The sequence below is a fragment of the Oncorhynchus mykiss genome, chromosome 15 (genome assembly GCF_057628025.1).
Source record: "Oncorhynchus mykiss isolate SJ-2025 chromosome 15, ASM5762802v1, whole genome shotgun sequence".
In the NCBI taxonomy this organism is placed as follows: Eukaryota; Metazoa; Chordata; class Actinopteri; order Salmoniformes; family Salmonidae; genus Oncorhynchus; species Oncorhynchus mykiss.
In genome coordinates this window covers 45,006,686-45,034,235 of record NC_143036.1, presented here as the reverse complement: position 1 = coordinate 45,034,235, position 27,550 = coordinate 45,006,686, and the positions used below count along the sequence as shown (strand labels likewise).

General features: G+C 43.4%; 1 protein-coding gene across 17 annotated transcripts in view; it reads left to right on the top strand.

Annotated features, from left to right (window-relative positions):
• Positions 1-27,550, top strand: part of LOC110490082 (DISP complex protein LRCH3) — a 77,326-nt gene that overhangs the window by 37,171 nt on the left and 12,605 nt on the right. For 8 of the 17 annotated variants that reach the window (XM_090200153.1, XM_090200151.1, XM_090200160.1 and 5 more), the window contains exons 8-14: positions 6,532-6,652; positions 7,586-7,728; positions 9,902-9,978; positions 17,826-17,865; positions 18,113-18,271; positions 18,557-18,604; positions 22,405-22,458. In XM_090200153.1, the coding sequence (XP_090056279.1) occupies positions 6,532-6,652; positions 7,586-7,728; positions 9,902-9,978; positions 17,826-17,865; positions 18,113-18,271; positions 18,557-18,604; positions 22,405-22,458 (642 nt within the window). Of the gene's footprint in view, positions 1-6,531; positions 6,653-7,585; positions 7,729-9,901; positions 9,979-16,566; positions 17,221-17,825; positions 17,866-18,112; positions 18,272-18,556; positions 18,605-22,404; positions 22,459-23,760; positions 23,842-26,799; positions 26,854-27,550 lie in introns of those variants that run through there. The other 9 variants (XM_090200150.1, XM_090200157.1, XM_090200152.1 and 6 more) reach the window with 4 other exon arrangements.

Sequence of the window (27,550 nt, the reverse complement as noted above, 5' to 3'; positions counted from 1 at the left end):
CTGCTTGCCTATTGTCCTGTAGCCCATCCCAGCCTTATGCAGGTCTACAATTTGATCCCTGATGTCCTTACACAGCTCTCTGGTCTTGGCCATTGTGGAGAGGTTGCGAGTCTGTTTGATTGAGTGTGTGGACAGGTGTCTTTTATACAGGTAACGAGTTCAAACAGGTGCAGGTAATACAGATAATGAGTGGAGAACAGGAGGGGTTCTTAAAGAAAAACTAACAGGTCTGTGAGAGAAATTAATTACTTAAATCACTGCAATCACTGCAGGGACTCGGCGGTCCCGTTCTGTGAGCTTGTGTGGCCTACCACTTCGCGGCTGAGCCGTTGTTGCTCCTATACTCTTCCACTTCACAATAACAGCACTTACAGTTGACCTGGGAAGCTCCAGCAGGGTAGAAAGTTGACCAACTGACTTGTTGGAAAAGTGCCATCCTATGACGGTGCCACGTTGCGTCACTGAGCTCTTCAGTAAGGCCGTTCTACTGCCTATGTTTCACTATGGAGATTGCATAGTTGTGTGCCACAAGTGTGGCTGAAAAACCCAAACTCTCATTTGAAAGGGTGTCCACATACCATTTGTGTATACAGTGGGGCAAAAAAGTATTTAATCAGCCACCAATTGTGCAAGTTCTCCCTCTTAAAAAGATGAGAGAGGCCTGTAATTTTCATCATAGGTACACTTCAACTATGACAGACAAAATGAGAAAAAAAATCCAGAAAATCACATTGTAGGATTTTTTATGAATTTATTTGCAAATTATGGTGGAAAATAAGTATTTGGTCACCTACAAACAAGCAAGATTTCTGGCTCTCACAGACCTGTAACTTCTTCTTTAAGGGACTCCTCTGTCCTCCACTCGTTACCTTTATTAATGACACCTGTTTGAACTTATCAGTATAAAATACACCTGTCCACAATCTCAAACAGTCACACTTCAAACTCCATTATGGCCAAGACCAAAGAGCTGTCAAAGGACACCAGAAACAAAATTGTAGACCTGTACCAGGCTAGGAAGACACAATCTGCAATAGGTAAGCAGCTTGGTTTGAAGAAATCAACTGTGCGAGCAATTATTAGGAAATGGAAGATATATACAAGACCACTGATAATCTCCCTCGATCTGGGGCTCCACGCAAGATCTCACCCCGTGGGGTCAAAATGATCACAAGAACGGTGAGCAAAAATCCCAGAACCACACGGGGGGACCTAGTGAATGACCTGCAGAGAGCTGGGACCAAAGTAACAAAGCCTACCATCAGTAACACGCTACGCCGCCAGGGACTCAAATCCTGCAGTGCCAGACGTGTCCCCCTGCTTAGCCAGTACATGTCCAGGCCCGTCTGAAGTTTGCTAGAGAGCATTTGGATGATCCAGAAAAAGATTTTGAGAATGTCATATGGTCAGATGAAACCAACTTTTTTTTTTTTTTTTTACTTTTTTGGTAAAAACGGCATTGAAGATGAAATGTGGCTGGGTCTTTCAGCATGACAATGATCCCAAACACACCGCCCGGGCAATGAAGGAGTGGCTTCGTAAGAAGCATTTCAAGGTCCTGAAGTGGCCTAGCCAGTCTCCAGATCTCAACCCCATAGACAATCTTTGGAGGGAGTTGAAAGTCTGTGTTGCCCAGCATCAGCCCCAAAACATCACTGCTCTAGAGGAGATCTGCATGGAGGAATGGGCCAAAATACCAGCAATAGTGTGTGAAAACCTTGTGAAGACTTACAGAAAATGTTTGACCTCTGTCATTGCCAACAAAGGGTATATAACAAAGTATTGAGTAACTTTTGTTATTGACCAAATACTCACTACTGTATGTAGTGCATCTAACGTTAGGCTCTGTGTTTTTAGCTTGTTATATAAATAGATATGCTAGCCTATTAGTCACGTTATGACTGACTTGGGATCATTGCTATGCTGATTGTATTGACATTCCCAGCCTTGGTCACATGTGTGTGTTTTTGTCAGAATATTGAGTCATTGAAACTGAAATAGTGCATCCAGAATGGAGGCAGCAAACAATGTACCAGGCCAGCTGTGAATTACAACCTGATAGAAATATTATTTGGACTACCATGAAATGTATTGTTGAATTATATTATTCATGCATTGAACTGCATCCATCTATTCTCACAATAATGCCTTAGTGTACGTCATGGAACGTTGAGTCAAATAGGTTATTTTTAAAACCTCAAGTTGGTTTTGTAGCATAAACTGGGGATTTTATATTTTTTACAGATATTGTGATTGTCTGTTTTTATTTCTGCAATGTGATTAAAACGCTGTCAGTTCCGCTTTAATATAAGGGACGGATGTAAATGAATAACTAATCACATCAAATCAATAATTATCTTAAGAAATTACTTTGTCAAAGCAAGAAAATAACTAGGGCCTTACAATGATGGCACTGAGTAAAGCCTGTGTCTATGTATGCTGATGACTCAACATTTTACACATCAGCTACCACTGCCACACTTAAAGAGCTGCATTCAGTTTTAGAATGGGTGGCAATTAATAAGCTAGTACTAAATATTTCAAAAACTAAAAGTATTGTATTTGTGACAAACCATTCACTAAACCAGAAACCTCAACTAATTGGATAATGTGGCAATTGAGCAAGTTGAGGTGACTAAACTGCTTGGAATAACCCTGGATTGTAAACTGTCATGGTCAAAACATTGATGCAACGGAAGCTAAGATGGGGAAAGGTATGTCCGTAATAAAGCACTGCGTTGTTTTCTTGATATTGCATCAACAAAACAAGTCCTACAGGCCCTAGCTTTGTCACAACTGTACCAGACATATGGTCAAGTGCCACAAAGAGGGACATAATTTGCCGAAAGTACAGTTGGTCTAGAAAAGAGCATCATGGCTGGCCCTTAAATGTACACGGGGAGCTAACATCAATGACATGCATGTCAATCTCTCCTGGCTCAAAGTGGAAGAGATTGACTTCATCACTACTTGTTTTTTGTGAGCGGTGTTGAAGCTGAATGTACCGAGCTGTCTGTTTTAAACAACTAGCACACAGCTCAGACACCCATGCATACCCCACAAGACATGCCACCAGAGGTCTCTTCACAGTCCCCAAGTCCAGAACAGACTATGGGAGGCACCCAGTACTACATAGAGCCATGACTACATGGAACTCTATTCCACATCAAGTTACTGATGCAAGCAGTAGAATCAGATTTAAAAACAGTTCAAACTACACCTTCTGGAACAGCGCCCTCTGTAAAAAGACACACACACCAGCACACTAAAAACAGTTAAATCTACACCTTATGGAACAGCGCGCTCTGTAAAAAGACACACACACCAGCACACTAAAAACAGTTAAAACTACACCTTATGGAACAGCGCCCTCTGTAAAAAGACACACACACCAGCACACTAAAAACAGTTAAAACTACACCTTATGGAACAGCGCGCTCTGTAAAAAGACACACACTAAAAACAGTTCAAACTACACCTTATGGAACGGCGTGCTCTGTAAAAAGACACACACACTAGCACACTAAAAACAGTTCAAACTACACCTTATGGAACAGCGCCCTCTGTAAAAAGACACACACTAGCACACTAAAAACAGTTAAATCTACACCTTATGGAACGGCGTGCTCTGTAAAAAGACACACACACATTAGCACACTAAAAACAGTTCAAACTACACCTTATGGAACAGCGCCCTCTGTAAAAAGACACACACTAGCACACTAAAAACAGTTAAATCTACACCTTATGGAACAGCACACTCTGTAAAAAGACACACACACTAGCACACTAAAAACAGTTCAAACTACACCTTATGGAACAGCGCCCTCTGTAAAAAGACACACACTAGCACACTAAAAACAGTTAAATCTACACCTTATGGAACAGCGTGCTCTAAAAAGACACACATACCAGCACATTAAAAACAGTTCAAACTATACCCTATTGTAACAGCGCACTCTGTAAAAAGACACACACACACACTAGCACACTAAAAACAGTTCAAACTACACCTTGTGGAACAGCGCGCTCTGTAAAAAGACACACACACTAGCACACGTACTCTTCACTTGTACATTGTAATATTGTTGTATGGTGGTATTGTAGATATTTAGTGGTCTAATAATGTTTATGATGTGCTATTTTATCTTTTATGTCTGATGTAAATGCCTCAATGTATTTGGACCTCAGGAAGAGGAGCCTTGGCAGCAGCTAATAGGGATCCCTAATAAAGGCAATTGCAAAACTTGGATGGGGAGCGTCGCTGCACAGCTATTTTCAGGTCTCTCTTAAACCTCTATCAGGTTTAAGTCCAGGCTTCGGCCAATCAAGGACATTCAGGTACTTGTCCAGAAGCCACTCCTGTGTTGTCTTGGCTGTGTGCTTAGGGTTGTTGTCCTGTTGGAAGGTGAACCTTCGCCGCAGTCTGCGGTCCTGAGTGTTCTGGAGCAGGTTTTCATCTAGGATCTCCATCTACTTTGCTCCGTTCATCTTTCTCTCGATCGTGATTAGTCTCCCAGTCCCTGCAGCTGAAAAACATCCCAACAGCATGATGCTGTTACCACCTTGCTTCACTGTAGGGAGGGTGCCAGGTTTCCTCCAGATGTGACTGTTGGCATTCAGGCCAAAAAGTTAAATATTGGTTTCATCAGACTAGATAATCTTATTTCTCGTGGTCTGAGAGTCTTTAGGTGCCTTTTGGCAAACTCCAAGCGGGCTGTCATGTGCCTTTTACTGAGGAGTGGCTGCCGTCTGGCCACTCTACCATAACGGCCTGATTGGTGGAGTGCTGCAGAGATGGTTGTCCTTCTGGAAGGTTCTCCCATCTCCACAGAGGAACCCTGGAGCTCTGTCAGAGTGACCATTGGCTTCTTGGTCACCTCCCTGACCAAGGCCCTTTTCCCCAGATTGCTCGGTTTGGCAGGGCAGCCACCTCTAGAAAGAGTCTTGGTGGTTCCAAACTTATTCCATTTAAGAATGATGGAGTCCACTGTGTTCTTGGGAACCTTCAATGCTGCAGAAATGTTTTTGTACCCTTCCCCAGATCTATGCCTCGACACAATCCTGTCTCAGAGCTCAACTGACAATTACTTCGATCTCATGGCTTGTTTTTGCTCTGACATGCACTGTCAACTGTGGGACATTATATAGACAGGTGTGTGCCTTTCCAAACCATGTCCAATTTAATTTACCACAGGTGGACTCCAAGTTTTAGAAATATCTCAAGGATGATCAATGGAAACAGGATGCACCTGAGCTCAATTTCAAATTTCATAGCAAAGGGTCTGAATACTTATGTAAACTAGGCTACCTGAGGCGGCAGGTAGCCTAGTGGTTAGAGCGTTGGACTAGTAACCGAAAGATTACAAGATCTGTTCTCATTTTTTCTCTACGACCCCCACAAGTGTCACGGGACTCGTCTGAAGGTAACTTATGTACCGGTTAAAATGACAGATTACAAGATCGAATCCCTCAGCTGACAAGGTAAAACATCTGTCATTCTGCCCCTGAACAAGGTAGTTAACCCACTGTTCCTTTGTAAAAATAAGCATTTGTTCTTAACTGACTTGCCTTGTTAAATATAGGATCAATAAAAACAGGTCTCTTAGTCCGACAGCTCCATGTCATTTCAATAAAAATCTTGAAACCGCCTGGCCCTGAATTTTACACTCTAGCAGTAGGCCTACATTAAGAGAAATATCATAAAAGACAAAAACGTAGTGAGCATTTCATCCTCAAAGCTCCATGAAGGAAAAACATGCGGTATGCAGTAGAATAGTAGAATAGTTGGGACTCAACGAGTAGCCTGCCAATAGCCGCCAGTCTAATAAATCAGTTTAATATACACAATCACAAAGAAATCCGTTCATATTTTGTTTAGGAAGGTCATAAAAATGTACATGATACTAAGACAATTTTTTTGAAAACTATAACAGAATGGCATGTTTTAAGATGTAGTTCTCTGTGCTATAGTAGCTTAGGCTATGGTTGCTTCATGTCAACAAAATTAATTCACTTGTTATGCTCTTTCAGATAGGGTACAGCGATCAAAACGTCTGGCCTGCATGGACCTCTTTAGGATTTTTTAGGAACGTAAGCAAGCTTCATAAAGACTCCCTCAGATGCCCTCTGGTGGTTTCTATGAGCATTAACGGTATTAACGGCAACAATGGCGGACAGTATAAAACAATGACATTATGCACTGTAACGTGCTCTACCATACCGCAGCATCCTGCAAGCTGTGCTGCAGTGTGACGCAACTTTTTAAAGGAAGAGCCGCTGTATAGTTTATTTTATTAAAACACATAGGGTGTGTCTATGTATGAAAAAATACACGTTTACAAATGTTGACCAATCGATTGGTCGAAAGAACAGATGATTTTTGTTAGTCGGGGACATTCCTAATGTCAATAAAGGGCAGTCGCACAGGTTCTATGATTGCAAGTTAGTGCCATATTTCACACTTATGTAGAAGCTAATCTCTCCATGTGTTTCTTTCACTCCTAACTATTTTCTCTTTCATCCCTACAGCCCACGGATGAGTTGTCGGACCTGCCACTGCGTGTGGCAGAGATCACCAAAGAACAGAGACAGCGGAGGGAGAGGGAGGAGCACAGGACGTCTGGCTCCCATCCTGTTACCAACGGCACATGTGAGAATCAACGCATGTCTGTTTGTGTGTGTGAACTGTAGTGTCATGTACTGTATTTAGAGTTTTATTCATTCTGTTTGTATTAGCATTTCTCTCCCTGAGACTCCTTCTCATGCCAGACTGTTTGGCATATGACACGGCGTAAAAGGCGGCAGGTAGCCTAGTGGTTAGAGCGTTGGACAAGTAACCGAAAGGTTACACGATCGAATCCATGAGCTGATTAGGTAACAATCTGTCATTCTGCCCCTGAACAGGCAGTTAGAATCCCGGTTTCAACTGTACGAGTGACATATGTGTATGGTGTCTTGTGGGCGAGCTGTTTGCTTATGTCAACGTTGTGAACAGAGTGCCCCATGGTGGCGGTGGGGTTATGGAATGGGCAGGCATAAGCTACGGACAACGAACACAATTGCATTTTATCGATGGCAATTTGAATGCACAGAGGTACCATGACGAAATCCTGAGGCCCATTCTGCTCATGTTTCAGCATGATATTGCATGGCCACATGTTGCAAGGGTCTGTACACAATTCCTGGAAACTGAAAATGTCCCAGTTCTTCCATGGAATGCATACTCACCAGACATGTTATGCTCTGGATCAACGTGTACGACAGCGTGTTCCAGTTCCCGCCAACATCCAGCAACTGCACACAGCAACTGAATAGGAGTGGGACAACATTCCACAGGCTACTGACTGGTTTTCTGATCCACGCCCCTACCTTTTTTTTTGTAAGCTATCTGTGACCAACAGATGCATATCTGCATTCCCAGTCATGAAATCCACAAATCAGGGCCTAAATAATTTATTTCAATTGACTGATGAACTGTAACTCAAATCTTTGTTGCATTTATATTTTTGTTCAGTGTATATTCTATATCTTGCTTCTTTTTACTCTGAACTTGTGTGTAATCTACCTTTCTGTCTGTCTGTAGTAGAGGCAGAGCTGGAGCAGATTGACTTTATAGACAGTTGTACAGGAGAGGAGGAGGAGGAGGGTAGGAGAGGAGAAGTAGCAGAAACAATCAGCCTCAGTTCCCAGTTCATGGCTTACATTGAGCGCCGTGTCACCAGAGAGGTAAGTGTGTTACATGTATTTGTGTGTGTGTGTGTGAAATAAATGCCATTCAGCAGACACTTGTCCAAAGGAAGTTAGTCATGCGTACATACACTGCTCAAAAAAATAAAGGGAACATTAAAATAACACATCCTAGATCTGAATGAATGAAATATTCTATTAAATACTTTTTTCTTTACATAGTTGAATGTGCTGACAACAAAATCACACAATTATCAATGGAAATCAAATTTATCAACCCATGGAGGTCTGGATTTGGAGTCACACTCAAAATTTAAGTGGAAAACCACACTACAGGCTGATCCAACTTTGATGTAATGTCCTTAAAACAAGTCAAAATGAGGCTCAGTAGTGTGTGTGGCCTCCACGTGCCTCTATTGACCTCCCTACAACGCCTGGGCATGCTCCTGATGAGGTAGTGGATGGTCTCCTGAGGGATCTCCTCCCAGACCTGGACTAAAGCATCCGCCAACTCCTGGACAGTCTGTGGTGGATGGAGCGAGACATGATGTCCCAGATGTGCTCAATTGGATTCAGGTCTGGGGAACGGGCGGGCCAGTCCATAGCATCAATGCCTTCCTCTTGCAGGAACTGTCTTGCATTAGGAGGAACCCACGGCCAACCGCACCAGCATATGGTCTCACAAGGGGTCTGAGGATCTCATCTCGGTACCTAATGGCAGTCAGGCTACCTCTGGCGAGCACATAGAGGGCTGTGCGGCCACCCAAAGAAATGCCACGCCACACCATGACTGACCCACCGCCAAACCGGTCATGCTGGAGGATGTTGCAGGCAGCAGAACGTTCTCAACGACGTCTCCAGACTCCGTCACGTCTGTCACATGTGCTCAGTGTGAACCTGCTTTCATCTGTGGAGAGCACAGGGCGCCAGTGGCGTATTTGCCAATCTTGGTGTTCTCTGGCAAATGCCAAACGTCCTGCACGGTGTTGGGCTGTAAGCACAACCCCCACCTGTGGACGTCGGGCCCTCATACCACCCTCATGGAGTCTGTTTCTGACCGTTTGAGCAGACACATGCACATTTGTGGCCTGCTGGAGGTCATTTTGCAGGGCTCTGGCAGTACTCCTCCTTGCACAAAGGCAGGGGTAGTAGTCCTGCTGCTGGATTGTTGCCCTCCTACGGCCTCCTCCACGTCTCCTGATGTACTGGCCTGTCTCCTGGTAGCGCCGCCATGCTCTGGACACTACGCTGACAGACACAGCAAACCTTCTTGCCACAGCTCGCATTGATGTGCCATCCTGGATGAGCTGCACTACCTGAGCCAGTTGTGTGGGTTGTAGACTCCGTCTCATGCTACCACTAGAGTGAAAGCACCGCCAGCATTCAAAAGTGACTAAAACATCAGCCAGGAAGCATAGGAACTGAGAAGTGGTCCGTAGTCACCACCTGCAGAACCACTCCTTTATTGGGGGTGTCTTGCTAATTGCTTATAATTTCCACCTGTTGTCTATTCCACCTGTTGTCTATTCCATTGCACAACAGCATGTGAAATGTATTGTCAATCAGTGTTGCTTCCTAAGTGGACAGTTTGATTTCACAGAAGTGTGATTGACTTGGAGTTACATTGTGTTGTTTAAGTGTTCCCTTTATTTTTTTGAGCAGTGTACATTTTATATATGTGTGTGTGTGTGTGTGATATAAATGCCATTCAGCAGACACTTGTCCAAAGGGAGTTAGTCATACATTTTGTGGCCCCAGTGGGAATCACTCACGCCCATACAAGCTCCATGTTCTGCCAACTGTGTGTGTTCATGAGTGCGTGTATGTGTACGACTGGCCAGTGTGCACAGGACTGTATGTAGAAGGCTGGGGGTGCGTTCATCACAACAGAAGGGTATGCAACATTTAATTCAACAGAGACTACTGTTCTGAATGACCAGTTAAAGAACCTGATTATGGTGACCCAGTAAGCGATTGTGTATGGTGTCCTTGAGTTTTGCAATTTGAAATGGTCACATCCATATTGATTAGGCCAAACTCGCCAAACGGGAGCAAACGTACCTCAAAGGCTGTTGAACCAATGGTTTGCACCATTTTGGGGAATCGTGTCAGTCAGTGCAAATCTTCACGCAACATAGCAAACATTGAACCGAACTGAACCCACCCCTGGTGTGTTTGTGGTGTAAGTGTGTTGATGACTGTTTCTTTGTAGGGCTCTCCAGTCAAGTCCAACTCCTCCAGAGACTCGAGGACAGACGACCCGAGGCGACACAATTCTCTGCAGAACCGGTAGGAAGACCTACACCACACACACACACACAAACACCCTATCTATCTAGTAACTTGACCTATAACCAATGTTCCCTCTAAGCTGCGCACACAAACAATACTCCCAAGACTGCTGCACAGAAATATCAGCCCACAGAGAGAAGCACGAGATTTGAACTTCAGATCAACATTTTTGTCACATGCGCAGAATACAACAGTGAAATACTTACTTACAAGCCCTTAACCAACAATGCAGTTTTAAGAAAAGTAAGTGTTAATAAATAAGTAAAAAATTTAAATAACAATTAAAGAGCAGCAGTAAAATAACAGTAGCGAGGCTATACATAGGTACCGGTACAGAGTCAATGTGCGGGGGCACCGGTTAGTCGAGGTAATTGAGGTAATATGTAGGTAGAGTTAAAGTGACTATGCATAGATGATAACAGACAGTATCAGCGGCGTAAAAGAGGGAGGAACAATGCAAATAGTCTGGGTAGCCATTTGATTAGCTGTTCAGGAGTCTTATGGCTTAGGGGAAGAAGCTGTTAAGAAGCCTTTTGGTCCTAGACTTGGCGCTCCGGCACCGCTTGCCCTGCTGTACCAGAGAGAACAGTCTATGATTAGGTTGGCTGGAGTATTTTGACAATTTTTAGGGCCTTCCTCTGACACCACCTGGTATAGATGTCCTGGATGGCAGGAAGCTTGGCCCCAGTGATGTACTGGGCCGTTCACACTACCCTCTGTAGTGCCTTGTCGTCAGAGGCCGAGCAGTTGCCATACCAGGCAGTGATGCAACCAGTCAGGCTCTCGATGGTGCAGCTGTCGAACGTTTTGAGGAACTGAGGACCCATGCCAAATCTTTTCAGTCTCCTGATGGGGAATAGGTTTTGTCGTACCCTCTTCACGACTGTCTTGGTGTATTTGGACCGTGATAGTTTGTTGGTGATGTGATCTCAACCTTCTCCACAAAAAAAAACATTTAGCCTAACGGCCAACATGAGGTAGAATAATAGAAATATAAATTTGTGGAGAGTCAGGTGGCATTGGCAGAGAGTCGTTGAAGAGGGCGAAGAATGAGATGGAGTCACCATCCGTGCCAGGCACACCTGTGAGCTCTGGTACTCCACCTCCGACAGGCAGAGTCAACATACCTGGCGGGTTCGTCAGGTCGTCGGTTCACCCTGACATTTCTATTCCTCTTCTGACAACAGAACTTGACCAACTGCTCACCAGGCACCGCAAGGGTATCCGGGTGTTTATCATTAATACGGTCTCCCAGAAGTTTCTGTCCATGACTGATGCAACACAAAAAAGCATTAAAGACAGTTAATGAGTACTTGAGGTCACCTAGAAAGTTTGGACATGGTCTGCTCTCCTTTATGTAAGGAATTAGGCACTTGCCCATGTTTACTGCAATATATGTTGTAGGCTATGTTTACTTGTCAGACTGCACTGTAGCCTAATAAACAAATGCAGGTGGCTTCTATCTTCAAAATGCTTAGAATGCTTTATTATCCAAATGTAAAAGCATATACTGTACAGTACTGTATTTCTTCATCAGCATCTTTATGCTTTCGTTAATACAATAATGATAAAAATACTCTTTCAAAATGCAGATGTTGATTTAGTTATGGATCCATAATGAATTACTATGGGACTAAATATAACTGATTTACAGAAATATTGTAACAAAGTTGTCTAATGAAGGCAAACCATTTAGAATCCTCCAATCCTCATGCTGTAGCCTACTCCCGGCCGTCAGGTTGTACAGTGCCATATTTTCCATTCCATCCTGAGGGTTTTGTTTTTCTCGGAATAGAAGCACCATGGTATTAATCACATATACTATGTTATTACAAGAAAGGTTTTAAATTCTCTGGTAATACCAATATGGAAGACGATCAAATGCTTCTCAAAGATGCCCTCTGGTGGTCAAACTAGCAATAACTTGCTTTAACAGAAGAAATGGCTGAGAATTAAATAACGTGCAACAAGCACATCTTGTAGCATGTTATTTAAGCTCATCTGGTAGGCTTGTGTCACTGGGCAGATCAGACTTTGTAGTCTGTAATAGTTTGCAAGCCCTGCCACATCCGACGAGCGTCGGAGCCGGTGTAGTACAATTCAATCTTAGTCCTGTATTGACGCTTTGCCTGTTTGATCGTTCGTCGGAGGGCATAGCGGGATTTCTTATAAGCTTCTTGGTTAGAGCCCCGCTCCTTGGAAGCAGCAACTCTACCCTATAGCTCAGTGCGGATGCGGCCTGTAATCCATGGCTTTTGGTTGGGGTATGTGCGTACAGTCACTGTGGGGACGACGTCATTAATGCACTTATTGATGAAGCCAGTGACTGATGTGGTGCACTACTCAATGCCATCGGACGATTATTTTTGTTTTATTCGTCAGTGTTCCTATTTATTTTTTGTCACGGGCTGTTGGTGGTAGGTGCAGCCGATTCAGCTGCCCTACGCGTGTGTAGGCAAACTGTTGCCATTTTGAACCATTTCATGTCTGACATTACAATCTCTGCTTTCCCGGTGGGCCCGGAGAGCAAGTCAAGTGCACTATAGTCCTACCGCTGGCCAATCGGATGGCTCAGATGACCGTGTCTGCAGTAAAGCATGAACGAAAGCTACAGTAAAGTTGATACTGTGAGATTTCAAAATGTTTAAAACCATGACTAGAGAGAGACTCAACGAATGCAGCAAAGAGCTGCTGTTTTATGAGTGTGTTAATGTTTGTTCTTTTTCAGCACTGTCAACACTTTGTATTCAACACTTTTATAAGCCATAAATTGCACATTCGTCCTATTTCCACTCAGATCTACAACCAGAACAGCAGCAGTAATGGAGTAGGAAAGTGTAACTATAGGCTTGCGTTGGGTCTTTTATAATATCGAGGAATATTTCACTTTCTCTGTTCATAGGAGGAATAACATGAATTTGTGCACGAGGCAGAAATAATGCGGTTGCGAGTCGAGTTTCGCCGCCAGCTGGAAGACGGTGTCCCTTTTTGGTCTGTGTCAGTGGAGGAAAGGGAGAGTGGAGGGATGTTGAGAGACTGACCCCTCAGTGTGCTGCTCTCTCCCTCCACTAAGACTGACCATCAGATGCAGGCACCATCAGCACAGTAAAATAAAAAGCTAATTATTATTTAAATGTATGCTCACTCACTTGGGCTTCACAAGTAAAACAACAACGGATCTATCACTGGTGTGATCATTTCGCCTACCTTAAATTTTGAAATATATATATATATATATATATATATATATATATATATATATATATATATATATATATATATATATATATATATATATATATATATATATATATATATATATATATATTTTTTTTTTTACCCCGAACAGGAATGCATTCATTGCCAGGGCAATTCAAGCAAAGATAATATGCAGTGATAATGTATTGGGCCATTAGTTTACTGTACAAACCTCATTGCTACAGAACTGTTTTTAATTGGTTAATGTTGCATAGACTTACGCTTTTTAAGTCACGCAAAAAAAAATCTGAGCGGTGGATTTCTGCTTGCATTTTGACTCTGTGATCTTGACTCAGAAAAGGTTGGTGACCACTGTTCTAGAGTTTTCCCTGTTAACACTATCAACGTTTCCCTTTACTGTGGTAGTTGTGATCGAATCAACGCAATATTACACTTTCAACGCAACGTACCGAAACAGAATAAACCATGCAAGACATTTTGTTAGCTTATAACCTGTCATTAAAATGGATTTTTGGGGGGTTGTATCATTTGATTTACACAACATGCCTACCACTTTAAAGATGCAAAATATTTTTAAATTGTGAAACAAACAAGAAATAACACATGTGTAACTATTCACACCCCCAAAGTCAATACTTTGTAGAGCCACCTTTTGCAGCAATTTCAGCTGCAAGTCTTGGGATATGTCTCTATAAACTTGGCACATCTAGCCACTGGGATCTTTGCCCATTTTTCAAGGCAAAACTGCTCCAGCTCCTTCAAGTTGGATGGGTTCCGCTTGTATACAGCAATCGTTCAAGTCATACCACAGATACTCAATTGGATTGGGCTTTGACTAGACCATTCCAAGACATTTAAATGTTTCCCCTTAAACCACTCGAGTGTTGCTTTATCAGCATGCTTAGGGTCATTGTCCTGCTGGAAGGTGAACCTCCGTCCCAGTCTCTCATCTGTGGAAGACTGAAACCGGTTTCCCTTAAGAATTTCCCTGTATTTAGCTCCATCAAATCAAATCAAATGTATTTATATAGCCCTTCGTACATCAGCTGATATCTCAAAGTGCTGTACAGAAACCCAGCCTAAAACCCCAAACGGCAAGCAATGCAGGTGTAGAAGCACGGTGGCTAGGAAAAACTCTCTAGAAAGGCCAAAACCTAGGAAGAAACCTAGAGAGGAACCAGGCTATGTGGGGTGGCCAGTCCTCTTCTGGCTGTGCCGGGTGGAGATTATAACAGAACATGGCCAAGATGTTCAAATGTTCATAAATGACCAGCATGGTCGAATAATAATAATAATAAGGCAGAACAGTTGAAACTGGAGCAGCAGCACAGTCAGGTGGACTGGGGACAGCAAGGAGTCATCATGTCAGGTATTCCTGGGGCATGGTCCTAGGGCTCAGGTCCTCCGAGAGAGAGAAAGAAAGAGAATTAGAGAGAGCATATGTGGGATGGCCAGTCCTCTTCTGGCTGTGCTGGGTGGAGATTATAACAGAACATGGCCAAGATGTTCAAATGTTCATAAATGACCAGCATGGTCGAATAATAATGAGGCAGAACAGTTTAAACTGGAGCAGCAGCACGGTCAGGTGGACTGGGGACAGCAAGGAGTCCATCCATCATTCCTTAAATTCTGACCAGTTTCCCAGTCCCTGCTGATGTGAAAACATACCCACAGCATGATGCTGTCACAACCATGCTTCACTGTGGGGATGTAGTTCTCGGGGTGGTGTTGGGTTTGCGCCAGATATAGTGTTTTCCTTGATGGCCAAAAAGCTACATTTTAGTCTCATCTAACCAGAGTACCTTCTTCCATTTGTTTGGGGAGTCTCCCGCATGCCTTTTGGCAAACAACAAACGTGTTTGCTTATTTATTTATTTCTTCTAAAGCCCAGCTCTGTGGAGTATACGTCTTAAAGTGGTCATATGGACAGATACTCCAATCTCCGCTGTGGAGCTTTGCTGCTCCTTCAGGGTTATCATTGGTCTCCTTGTTTGCCTCTGATTTATTCCCTCCTTGCCTGGTCTGTGAGTTTTGGTGGGCGGCCCTCTTGGCAGGTTTGTTGTGCTGCCATATTCTTTCTATTTTTTAATAATGGATTTAATGGTGCTCTGTTTTTTTATAACCCAACCCTGATCTGTACTTCTCCACAACTTTGTCCCTGACAAAGTTCTTCATGATGCTGCTTGTTTGGTGGTGCTCCTTGCTTTGTGGTGTTGCAGACCTGCCTTTCAGGACAGGTGTACAGTCGTGGCCAAACGTTTTGAGAATTGGCCAAAAATGAATTTCCACAAAGTTTGCTGCTTCAGTGTCTTTAGATATTTTTGTCAGATGTTACTATGGAATACTGAAGTATAATTACAAGCATCTCTTAAGTGCCAAAGGCTTTTATTGACAATTACATGAGGTTGATGCAAAGAGTCAATATTTGCAGTGTTATGACTGATAGCAGGCCGTTCTTGCATAATCAATTTTTGGAGTTTGTCAGAATTTGTGCGTTTTTGTTTGTCCACCCGCCTCTTGAGGATTGACCACAAGGTCTCAATGGGATTAAGGTATGGGGAGTTTCCTGGCCATGGACCCAAAATATCAATGTTTTGTTCCCCGAGCCACTCGGTTGTCACTTTTGCCTTTTGGCAAGATGCTCCATCATGCTGGAAAAGGCATTGTTCATCACCAAACTGTTCCTGGATGGTTGGGAGAAGTTGCTCTCGGAGGATGTGTTGGTACCATTCTTTATTCATGGCTGTGTTCTTAGGCAAAGTTGTGAGTGAGCCCACTCCTTGGCTGAGAAGCAACCCCACACATGAATGGTCTCAGGATGCTTCACTGTTGGCATGACACAGGACTGATGGTAGCGCTCAACTTGTCTTCTCCGGACAAGCTTTTTTTCCGGATGCCCTAAACAATCGGAAAGGGGATTCATCAGAGAAAATGACTTTAACCCAGTCCTCAGCAGTCCTATCCCTCTACCTTGTGCGGAATATCAGTCTGTCCCTGATGTTTTTCCTGCAGAGAAGTGGCTTCTTTGCTGCCCTTCTTGACTCCAGGCCATCTTCCAAAAGTCTTTGCCTCACTGTGTGTGCAGATGCACTCACACCTGCCTGCTGCCATTCCTGAGCAAGCTCTGTACTGGTGGTGCCCCGATCCTGCGGCTGAATCAACTTTAGGAGACGGTCCTGGCGCTTGCTGGACTTTCTTGGGCGCTGTGAAGCCTTCTTCACAACAATTTAACCGCTCTCCTTTAAGTTTTTGATGATAATGATGATGATGATGTTTGATTTAGGTGCAATCTTACTGGCAGTAATATCCTTGTCTGTAAAGCCCTTTTTGTGCAAAGCAATGAGGACTGCACGTGTTTCCTTGCAGGTAATCATGATTGACAGAGGAAGAACAATGATTCCAAGCACCACCCTCCTTTTGAAGCTTCCAGTCTGTTACTCGAACTCAATCAGCATGACAGAGTGATCTCCAGCCTTGTCCTCGTCAACACTCACACCTGTGTTAATGAGAGAATCACTGACATGTCAGCTGGTCCTTTTGTGGCAGGGCTGAAATGGAAATGTTTTTGAGGATTCAGTTCATTTGCATGGCAGAGGGACTTTGCAATTAATTGCAATTCATCTGATCACTCTTCATAACATTCTGGAGTACATGCAAATGGCCATCATACAAACTGAGGCAGCAGACTTTGTGAAAATGAATATTTGTGTCATTCTCAAAACTTTTGGCCACGGCTGTATATACATACTGAGGTCACGTGACAGATGCACGTGACACTTAGATTGCTCACAGGTGGACTTTATTTAACTAATTATGTGACTTCTGAAGGTAATTAGTTGCACCAGATCTTATTTAGGGGTTTCATAGGAAAGGGGGTGAATACAAATGTACACACCACTTTTCTGTTTTTTATTTTTTGTAATTTTTTGAAACAAATTATTTTTTTCATTCCACTTCACCAATTTGGACTATTTTGTGTATGTCCATTTACATGAAATCCAAGTAAAATTCCATTTAAATTACAGGTTGTAATGCAACAAAATAGGAAAACGGAGCTGTGCATGGCCAGTGTTAAAACTGTAACTTAAAAGTGGGTACACCTTCAGTGTTCACAGTAAATGCGCACTGGAAGTTGCACAGAATTTTCACAAGTTCAAGTTTGCGCTCAGCAGACCTGAAATTTGCTCAGTCAGTGCTGAAAATGTTTCGAGGGAACATTGCCCATTAATGATGAGGGTCTCAGATTTCTGTAGGTGTAATTTGTATTATTGCGCTCGAAGCACACTGTTTTACAATCACGATATCTGATATGGCTTTGAAATACAGAGCACATGAAATTGCACATTGGCCATCACAAGTGCACTACTCCTCATTGGGGGAGTTTTATGGGGGACATTTACTGATGTATAACTCACACAAACACGAGTCCAGCTATTTGGCAGATTCTCAGTCTGTGTTGTCGTGTCTCTGTTCAGTTTTTCACAAATGTTTTTGGACTCAAGAAATTACTGTCCCCAACAGACCATAAAATCTCCAGTCTAAATAAAGCTGTATAATCTGTGTTGAGTTAGATCACACATCTAACCCCCTTCCCGCATCTGTCTCCCACCCACCCCCTCCCTCAGGACTGCCCATGATCCAGACTCTTCTGCCTCTCATAATCAGGTAACCCAAGTGTGTCTAAATGCTGTGTACAGCTTCCAGTACTCATTATTACTACGTCAATTACTACTTTCATGTTTTAAAACGTGATTTATTGAGTCTAAATGTCGACACCGCCTCTTTTCAACTCCTCTCCTCTCTTCCTCATGCCGCCTCCTCTCCGTCTTTCTGTTTCCCTCTGCTATCTTCCTTCCTTTCACTCCTCTCTTTGTTTTGTTTCCTCCCTCTTCCTCTCTCTCCCTGTGTTCAGAGAGGGTCAGGGGCTGGGGTTGGTGCGGGTCCGAGCGGGGCACCGGGTGGGGGCGTGGAGCGCGTGCGGAGGATGGCCCAGTTGGCCGCCCTGCGGTACGAGGAGGAGAGGCAGAAGTCACGCTCAGTGCAGCGGGACGCCGTCATGACCTACGTCAAGGTTCCTCTGACTACTATTCAGTTTTCTTATTGATTTATGTCTTGCTCTTCTATCTCTGTGTGCAGTGAGTTAGTGGGGGCTTGATCATAGAAATGTATGTATCTATAGCAGTCTTCATGTTTTAAAATGTAAAAGATAAATATGAATGGCCTCAAATGAAACTGACATTCTCTAGCGCTTAATTTTCCGATCTCAAATCCAAGTAGCTTGAGTAGTGAGCTTAAAAAAAAACATTTCGACTTTTGGAGAGTTCTGTGTTACTGAGACTCTTCTCGGTTTCTACAGCACAAAGCATCTCAAAGCCCTACCAAGCTGAGTCCCACAGAGAACGAGGTGAGTCCACACACTGTTCTCTTCTCTCCCTCCCTCTCTTTCCTCTTCGGCTTTGTTTTCCATCTCTGAAGGGTTCTCCATGGTGAGTTAATGTGTGTTGGCATGAAAGGTTCAAGGTATAACTAGGATTTAATACAATTTCACAGGGGCTCTCCGTAAACATGACCACGCATAGTCTTCAGGAGTCATGTCCAGTGTCCATTCCTCCCTGTGTCCATTCCTCCCATGCATTCTATCTCATCTCCCTTTCAATTGTCCTCCATTAACCCTCCACCTCACCCCACACACGCATCATCCTTCTCTTTTGCTCCTATTGTGGTCACGTGCCTTCCTTCACCCTCCCGCCCCTCTCCAGTTATACCATCACTGATTCTTCAGGGTGAAGACAAAATATCTACGACCCAGCAATGTGTTGTCTTTTTGTCCCTACTCTAAAGCATCTGTGCTAAATGCTGGGCTTCAGACTACCACCATTCAGTCACATTTTGCGACCCTTTAACTTTGCTGTGCCAGTTTCATTTTTTTATTGGTCGCACTGGTTCGAGCTGCACATTCTAGCTGGTTACCTCAATCAAAACGTCCTATTTTTGGGGTGGATAAAACCATGAACTTGTTAAATAGCAAAGTGCATTATCCTCATGATTCATAATAAAAATATCTGCCCTGCTGCTGTGCCTGCCTGTTTTGTTGTTGCCGGTTGCTGTAATGAGCGAGCTTCACCCTTGCTCTACCCCCTCGTGTGGGCCCCTTGTGATTGTATAACATTTCAAAATGCAATTGCGCGGACAAACAACTTTGGAAACATCTAGTTGTAATTAATGAGAGGAGGGTCTCAGATTTCTGTAGGTGTAATTTGTATTATTGCGCTCGAAGCACACTGTTTTACAATCACGATATCTGATATGGCTTTGAAATACAGAGCACGTGAAGTTGCACATCGGCCATCACAAGTGCACTACTCCTCATTGGGGGAGTTTTCTGGGGAACTTTTACTGTTATATTAATACATGGCTATAAGCAGTAGGTGTTATTTGTAGAGTTGGCGACCAAGCTTATGTGTTTCCACTTCCTCGTGGTGAATAATCCCCAGTTGAATTAGGCCTATAATACAACTTCATTTTTTATTATAAGTGAGATAGATGTAGGCATTGGTCTTAAGCGGAAAATGAAAGTAAATTCACATGCGCTACACCCATGCACACAGCAGCTATGTTGGTCTATTATACTTCAAACAATGTGTATGCAGGTTGCTTAGGATTCAAACCTTCTCAAACAGCCTAATTCACACTCTAAGAGGAGGTGCTCCCACAACAATGTGATTTGCACCGCATCTAGGGCGGTGGCGATCATAAAATCCTATCAGCTGGTTGTCATGCAAAAGCTGCCTGTCTCACGGTAATTTGCTGTTAATTCACATCAACACGTTTAAAGTTTCCAGGTATCCAAACAAGACGCTGATGCGCACCTTTTGGAACATCTACATTTTAAAAAAGTCTAATAAATCAATTCAATATACACCACCACAATAAATCCATTGGACACCCCTTCAAATGAGTGGATTTGGCTATTTCTGCCACACCCGTTGCTGACATTTGTGTGAAATGGAGCACATAGCCATGCAATCTCCATAGACAAATATTGTCAGTGGAATGGCCTTTCTGAAGAGCTCAGTCACTTTCAATGTGGCACCGTCATAGGATGCTATGGTTATGTTGAGCGTAAAAGTGATCATTTGAAACAGGTCCCATACACTAGATTTATAGTTATTTGGCAACTTTAGTTGTGAATGATATAAACCATAGAATGCCTTAGTCAAAATATATATGGGCTGCATGATGTGACAATAGGCTATTAATGATTTGAGAAAGTCACAAAAAAAAGCTTGCCACTTTTTCGCCGGTTCATTTCACTCATGTCAGGTAGGCTATATTTTGTATAATGGCACAATCATTTTAATTCAGGATTTTTGTTAGGGGCTTGGGATCATATATAGGCCGACGTGTAATCATAAGCTCTAATATGCATATACAGTGCACTGGGAAAGTATTCAGACCCCTTGACTATTGTCTTATTCTAAAATAGATTAAATACTTTTTTCCCCTCATCAATCTACACACAATACCCCATAATGACAAAGTGAGAATAGGTTTTTAGACATTTTTGCACATTGATTAAAAATGTAAATATTTATGTAAATATTCAGACCTTTTGCCATGAAACTCGAAATTGAACTCGGGGGCATCCTCTTTGCATTGATCACCCTTGAGGTGTTTCTACCTAATGTTAAATTCAGTTGATTGGACATGATTTGGAAAGGCACACACCTGTCTATATAAGGTCCCACAGTTGACAGTGAATGTCAGAGCAAAAAAACAAGCCATGAGGTCGATGGAATTGTCTGTAGAGCTCCGAGACAGGATTGTGTCAAGGCACAGATCTGGGCAAGAGTACCAAAACATTTCTGCAGCTTTGAAGGTCCCCAAGAACACAGTGGACTCCCTCATTCTTATATGGAAGAAGTTTGGAACCACCAAGACTCTTCCGCCTGGCCAAACTGAGCAATCGGGGGAGAAGGGCCTTGGTCAGGAGGGTGACCAAGAACCCGATGGTCACTCTGACAGAGCTCTCGAGTTCCTCTGTAGAGATGGGAGAACCTTCCAGAAGGACAACCGTCTCTGCCGCACTCTACCAATCAGGCCTTTGTGGTAGTGGCCAGATGGAAGCCACTCTTCAGTAAAAGGCACATGACAGCCCACTTGGAATGTACCAAAAAGGCATCCAAAGGACTCTGACCATTAGAAACGCAATTCTCTGGTCTGGTGAAACCTAGATTGACAGTGTCCTTCGCCCCTGCTTGTCGAACACCGTTTTCCCACAGTTCCGTTAACAACGGCGAGGGCAAGGTGTTCAGCAGGCCTTAGCAAAAAGCACTAGGTGCTAGTTAGCTATCTAACTAGGACTCCGGTACACAGCAGGTGGGATAGCTAGCTAGCTCGCACACCGGTAGACAGTGTACTCGCCACCCCCCCTGCCTGTCGAGCACTGCTTTCCCGCAGTTATGTTACTACGGTGAGGGCAGGTGTTCGGCAGACGGAATCAAAGCTAATTAGATAGGTAGCTTGGAGTACTTGGGTACACAGTAGGCGGGAGGCGAGGGTGACACCAGTAGCTAGCTAGGACACCGGTAGACTGTGTCCTTCGCCCCCGAAAAACTCTGAAAATATTTTTATTTCCCTTTTCTTTTGACTCACATTTAATTGCATAGACAATTGGGTTAATTCTCAAATATCAAGGGTCACAAAAGCATGACAAAAGTCTGATATACCACGCTGTCAGCCAATCAGCATTCAGGACTCGAACCACCCAGTTTATAATTGTGCTTATTACATGCAAGTGTCAAGACCAACAGTTTCCACAGATGACTTCAGCCATTTGGAAAAACCTTCCATAGCTAAATATATTTAGCTTCCTTTCTCTCATCCGACTGGTGTTAGCCAGCTACTACTGGCACTGTTTCTGCGTAACCCAAGTGCTTTGCTCCGGTTTTAGAACTCTGAGATTCGGCTGAAAAGTTGTTAGCACGGTCACTTATTTAATAAAGCATTGTGAATGACTTTATAAGGTGCTGACTCAAATATATTCCATTGTGTGACGCGGCGCACATTTTTGGGCTGGTGCCACCAACTGAAAATTGTTAGTCTGGAGCCCTGGCTATATATCCTAGCTATCTCCCCCTCCTCACCTCCTGTCTTCCCTGTATGTTCTGTCCTCATTCCCTCTCTTCCACTCCTCTCTGCCAGAACACGTACCCCTCCAGGCGTTCTACCCACACGGACGACTCAGCCCTCTTCATGGTAAGGCCCCGGGGCTGTGCACCCATTCTCTTCTTCCCTTCACTCCTGCTCCACTGATTTTAAAACGGTAGTCAATTTAGATTTTACATTAACAAATACCCTTCGATTCATTGCATGTACATCTCCTATTAAAGTGAAAAGAAACCAATGAATACATTTACTCAACACAATGTTATTTTTCAAGTAATCTTTCTCAAACATTTGTATATCATTCCATACAATCTGTACTCTAAATAAAAAAAATGTTTATAATTGGCGACCCCCCCCCCCCCCTTCAATTCCCGGTCGCTCGCACATGGGGTGTTACCTGCTCTCTTTCTGTCCTCTACCCACCCGTCAATACCCAATAACCTTTCATAGTCCTCTCCCTCCTTCTCCAACTAGTCTTCCAGGGTTGGATTGACACTCTTGTCTGATTTATAGTGTGAATGGTTATATAGCTACACACAATCTATAGACTTACAGGTAACTGACGCAATAAAGGTAGCACTTGAGTAAATGAGGGATTCAAAGTATATTGAAAGCAGCTTCCACACAGTTCTGGTTCCTGAGTTAATTAAGCAATTAACATCCCATCATGCTTAGGGTCATGTATAAAAATATCCAGTTAACCATTATTTTGGCTACCATGTCTAGAAGAAGAGATCTCAGTAACATTGAAAGAGGGGTCTCAAATGAGCATATGGGGTTTAAAGTGTGTGTGTGTCAGTAACCAGATCCCAACCCAATTGAACACATATGGTAGATTCTGGAGCGGTGCCTGAGACAGCGTTTTCCACCAACATCAACAAAACACCAAATGATGGAATTTCTCATGGAAGAATGGCGTTTCATCCCTCCCAATAGAGTTCAAGACACTTGTAGAATATCTAACTGTGACGTTTTCATTACGCACAACTGCCAAGTGGGACTAAGATGAAACGCTCATTTTCGATTTCTGTCAAGTGCCTAATGAACACAACTCTGGCTATTATACATTTTTCACACAAATGTTCCTCTGACCCAAACTGTACTCCTCTGGCTCACTTTTCTCTGAGCACAGTATGGTCTAACCCAAGGATCAGACTGCTTTGTTACACACAGATTATTTAATGCCTGGTTTGGGCGGGACATGGCGAGCTAACCATGTCCCGCGGCTCACTTAAGGAAATGTAAATATGTCCCTTCGTCTTCCTGGCACATTGTAACCAGCCTACTCCTGTCCTGGCTTAACCCCTCCACTTCTTTCCCTTCTGATTCCCCTCTTTCTGTATGTGTTTCTTTTCTGTCTCTCTCTTCCATCTCCGGCTGGGTCACTGTTAGAGCGAGTCCCAGCCTCGCATGGTGTTTGAGGTAGACACTGACACCAACACTATAAAGAGGAGGCCTGGCACTCACAAGCAGGTGAAACACTTTTGGTTACAGTCCGACACACGCACAAACATTTGACTTGTTTCACACGCACATTTAGGGAGCAACTATGTGTACACAGCATACATACATACACACACAGTCACACATTGTTGGATTAATGATACACCGCAATACATACAAACAAACCAAGTCATAGACATTTAATCCTAATTGCTTCTGTAAGTTGCTCTGGATAAGAGCATCTGCTAAATGACTAAAATGTAAAATGGTGTACATGCGCTGTCTGCAAACATACACTACAGTGCATTCGGAAAGTATTCAGACCCCTAAACTTTTTCCACATTTTGTTATGTTACAGCCTTATTCTAAAATGTTAATTTCATCCAGCAACACACAGTACCCCATAATGACATAGGCACATATTTATTCAAAATATTTACTAAAGTATTCAGACCATTTGCTATGAAACTCTAAATTGAGCTCATATGCATCCTGTTTCCATTGATCATCCGTGATGTTTCCACTGTGCACATCATAGCAAATATCAAGCCATGAGGTCGAAGGAATTGTCTGTAGAGCTCAGAGACAGGATTGTGTTGAGGCACAGATCTAGGGAAGGGTACCAAAAAATGTCTGCCGCATTGAAGGTCCCCAAGAACACAGCGGCCTCCATCATTCAAGACTCTTCCTAGAGCTGGCCGCCCGGCCATATTGAGCAATCGTGGGAGAAGGGCCTTGGTCAGGGAGATGATCAATTACCCGATGGTCACTCTGACAGAGCTAGAGTTCCTCTGTGGAAATGGGAGAACCTTCCAGAAGGACAACCATCTCTGCAGCACTCCACCAATCAGGCCTTTACGTTAGTGGCAAGACGGCAGCCACTCAGTAAAAGGCACATGACAGCCCGCTTGGAGTTTGCCAAAAAGCACCTAAAGGACTCTGACTATGAGAAACAATATTGTCTGGTCTGATGAAACCAAGATTGAACACTCTGGCCTGAATACCAAGCGTCACGTCTGGAGGACACCTGGCACCATCCCTACGGTGAAGCATGGCAGCATCATGCTGTTGGGATGTTTTTCAGCAGCAGGGACTGGGAGTCAGGATCAAGGGAAACCTGAGAGATCCTTGATGAAAACCTGCTCCAGACTGCTCAGGACCTCAGACTGGGGGGCGAAGGTTCACCTTCCAACGACCCTAAGCACACAGCCAAGACAATGAAGGACTGGCTTTGGGACAAATCTCTGAATGTCCTTGAGGGGTCCAGCCAGAGCACAGACTTAAATCTCTGGAGAGACCTGAAAATAGCTGTGCAGCGACACTCCCCGTCCAACCTGACAGAGCTTCAGAGGATCTGCAGAGAAGAATGGGAGAAACTCCCCAAATACAGGTGTGCCAAGCTTGTAGCGTCATGCCCAAGAAGACTTGAGGCTGTAATCGCGGCCAAAGGTGCTTCAACAAAGTACTGAGTAAAGGGTATGAATACTTATGTAAATGTGATTTTTCAGTTTTTATTTTTAATACCTTTGCAAATAATTCTAAAAACCTGTTTTTGCTCTGCCATTGTGGGTTATTGTGTGTGAATTGATGATTTTAAAAAAAATTATCAATTTTACAACAAGGCTGAAGCGTACCAATGTGGAAAAAGTCAAGGGGTCTGGATACTTCCAAATGCACTGTGTATAAATATATATAAAAGTATGTGTACACCCCTTCAAATGAGTGTATCCGGCTATTTCAGCCACACCTGCTGCTGACAGGTGAATAAAACCTAGCAAACAGCCATGTAATCTCCATAGACAATTGTTGGCAGTGGAATAGCTCACTGAAGAGCTCAGTGACTTTCAACATGGCACCGTCATAGGATGCCACCTTTCCAATAAGTCCATTCGACAAATTTCTACCCTGCTAGAGCTGCCCCAGTCAACTGTAAATGCTGTTAGCCGCAAAGTGTTAGGCCACACGAGCTCACAGAACGGGGCAGCCTAGTGCTGAAGCGCAACACTCACTACCAAGTTCTAAACTGCCTCTGGAAGCAACGTCAGCACAATAACTGTTAGTTGGGATCTTCATGAAATGGGTTTCCATAGCCGAGCAGCCGCACACAAGCCTTAAGATCAGCATGTGCAATGCCAAGCGTCGGCTAGAGTGGTGTAAAGCTCGCTGCCGTTGGACTCTGGAGCAGTGGAAACGGATTATCCGGAGTGATGTATCTGGGTTTGGCGGATGCCAGGAGGAATGCCCCAATGCGTAGTGACAACGGTAAAGTTTGGTGGAGGAGGAATAATGGTCTGGGGCTGTTTTTCATGGTTCGGACTAGGCCCCTTAGTTCCAGTGAAGGGAAATCTTAACGCTACAGCATACAATGACATTCTAGACTATTTGGTGCTTCCAACTTTGTGGCAACAGTTTGGGAAGGCCCTTTCCTTTTTCAGCATGACAGTGCCCCTATGCACAAAGTGAGGTCCATACCGAAATGGTTTGTCGATCGGTGTGGAAGAACTTGACTGGCCTGCATAGAGCCCTGACCTCAACACCATCGAACACCTTTGAGATGAAGTGGAACGCCGACTGCGAGCCCGGCCTAAACACCTAACGTCAGTGCCCGACCTCACTCGTGCTCTTGTGGCTGAAGTCCCCGTAGCAATGTTCCAACATCTAGTGGAAAGCCTAACCAGAAGAGTGGAGGCTGTTGTATCAGGTGTCCACATCATTTTTGTCATGTAGTGTACCACCACACAAATGCAAACACCCACACACACGGTTGTTGTTTTGTTGCCCTTATCTGTGCAGCATGCTGTTTCCACTGTGCTTACTCAATTAGCAGAATAGTACTCAATGTTCTCTTGACCTTTCTCAGCATTTAATAGTCTCTTTATCTTATTTTTCTTGAGTTACATTTTATGTTATTTTAAAAAATCCTTCAATCCACCTTTTGGCTTTACTTTATTGTCTCTCTCCTTTATATTTTTGTGCCCCCCACCCCAGTCTCTTTCCGGGTCTGGGATGTCCATAGATATCGTCCCCACGTGTCTACTGCAGGTACTGCGAACTTGCACGTCTTCTTTTCAACCTCCCTTCTCTTTCTCTTTATTTCCTTATACTTTGGGTGTTAGAGCATGTTGCAAAACACTGGCCCAGGGCCAGTTAGGTGATTGTTAGGGTTTGGCTCACGCATGTGTGGTGCGCTCTCCCTTGAAAAATGGCTGCCGTGGCGTCACCCAGGTGTGAGCTGAGGTGTTTCCCCTGTACAATGTAAAGCACTTTGAGCACCTAGTAGCAAAACACTAGGTGTATATAAATCCAATCCATTAGAGATCGACCGATTTTATTATTTTTCATCGTCGATACCGAATATTGGAGGACCAAAAAAATCCGATGACGATTTTTATATATATATATATATTTGTAATGATGACAATTACAACAATACTGAATTAACAATTTTATTTAAATTTAATATAATACAAAAATAAAATTAATTTAGTCTCAAATAAATAATGAAACATGTTCAATTTGGTTTAGATAATGCAAAAACAAAGTGTTGGAGAAGAAAGTAAAAGTGCAATATGTGCCATGTGAGAAAGCTAACGTTTTAGTTCCTTGCTCAGAACATGAGAACATATGAAAGTTGGTGGTTCCTCTTAACATGAGTCTTCAATATTCCCAGGTAAGAAGTTTTAGGTTGTAGTTATAGGAATTATAGGACTATTTCTCTCTCTACCATTTTTACTTCATA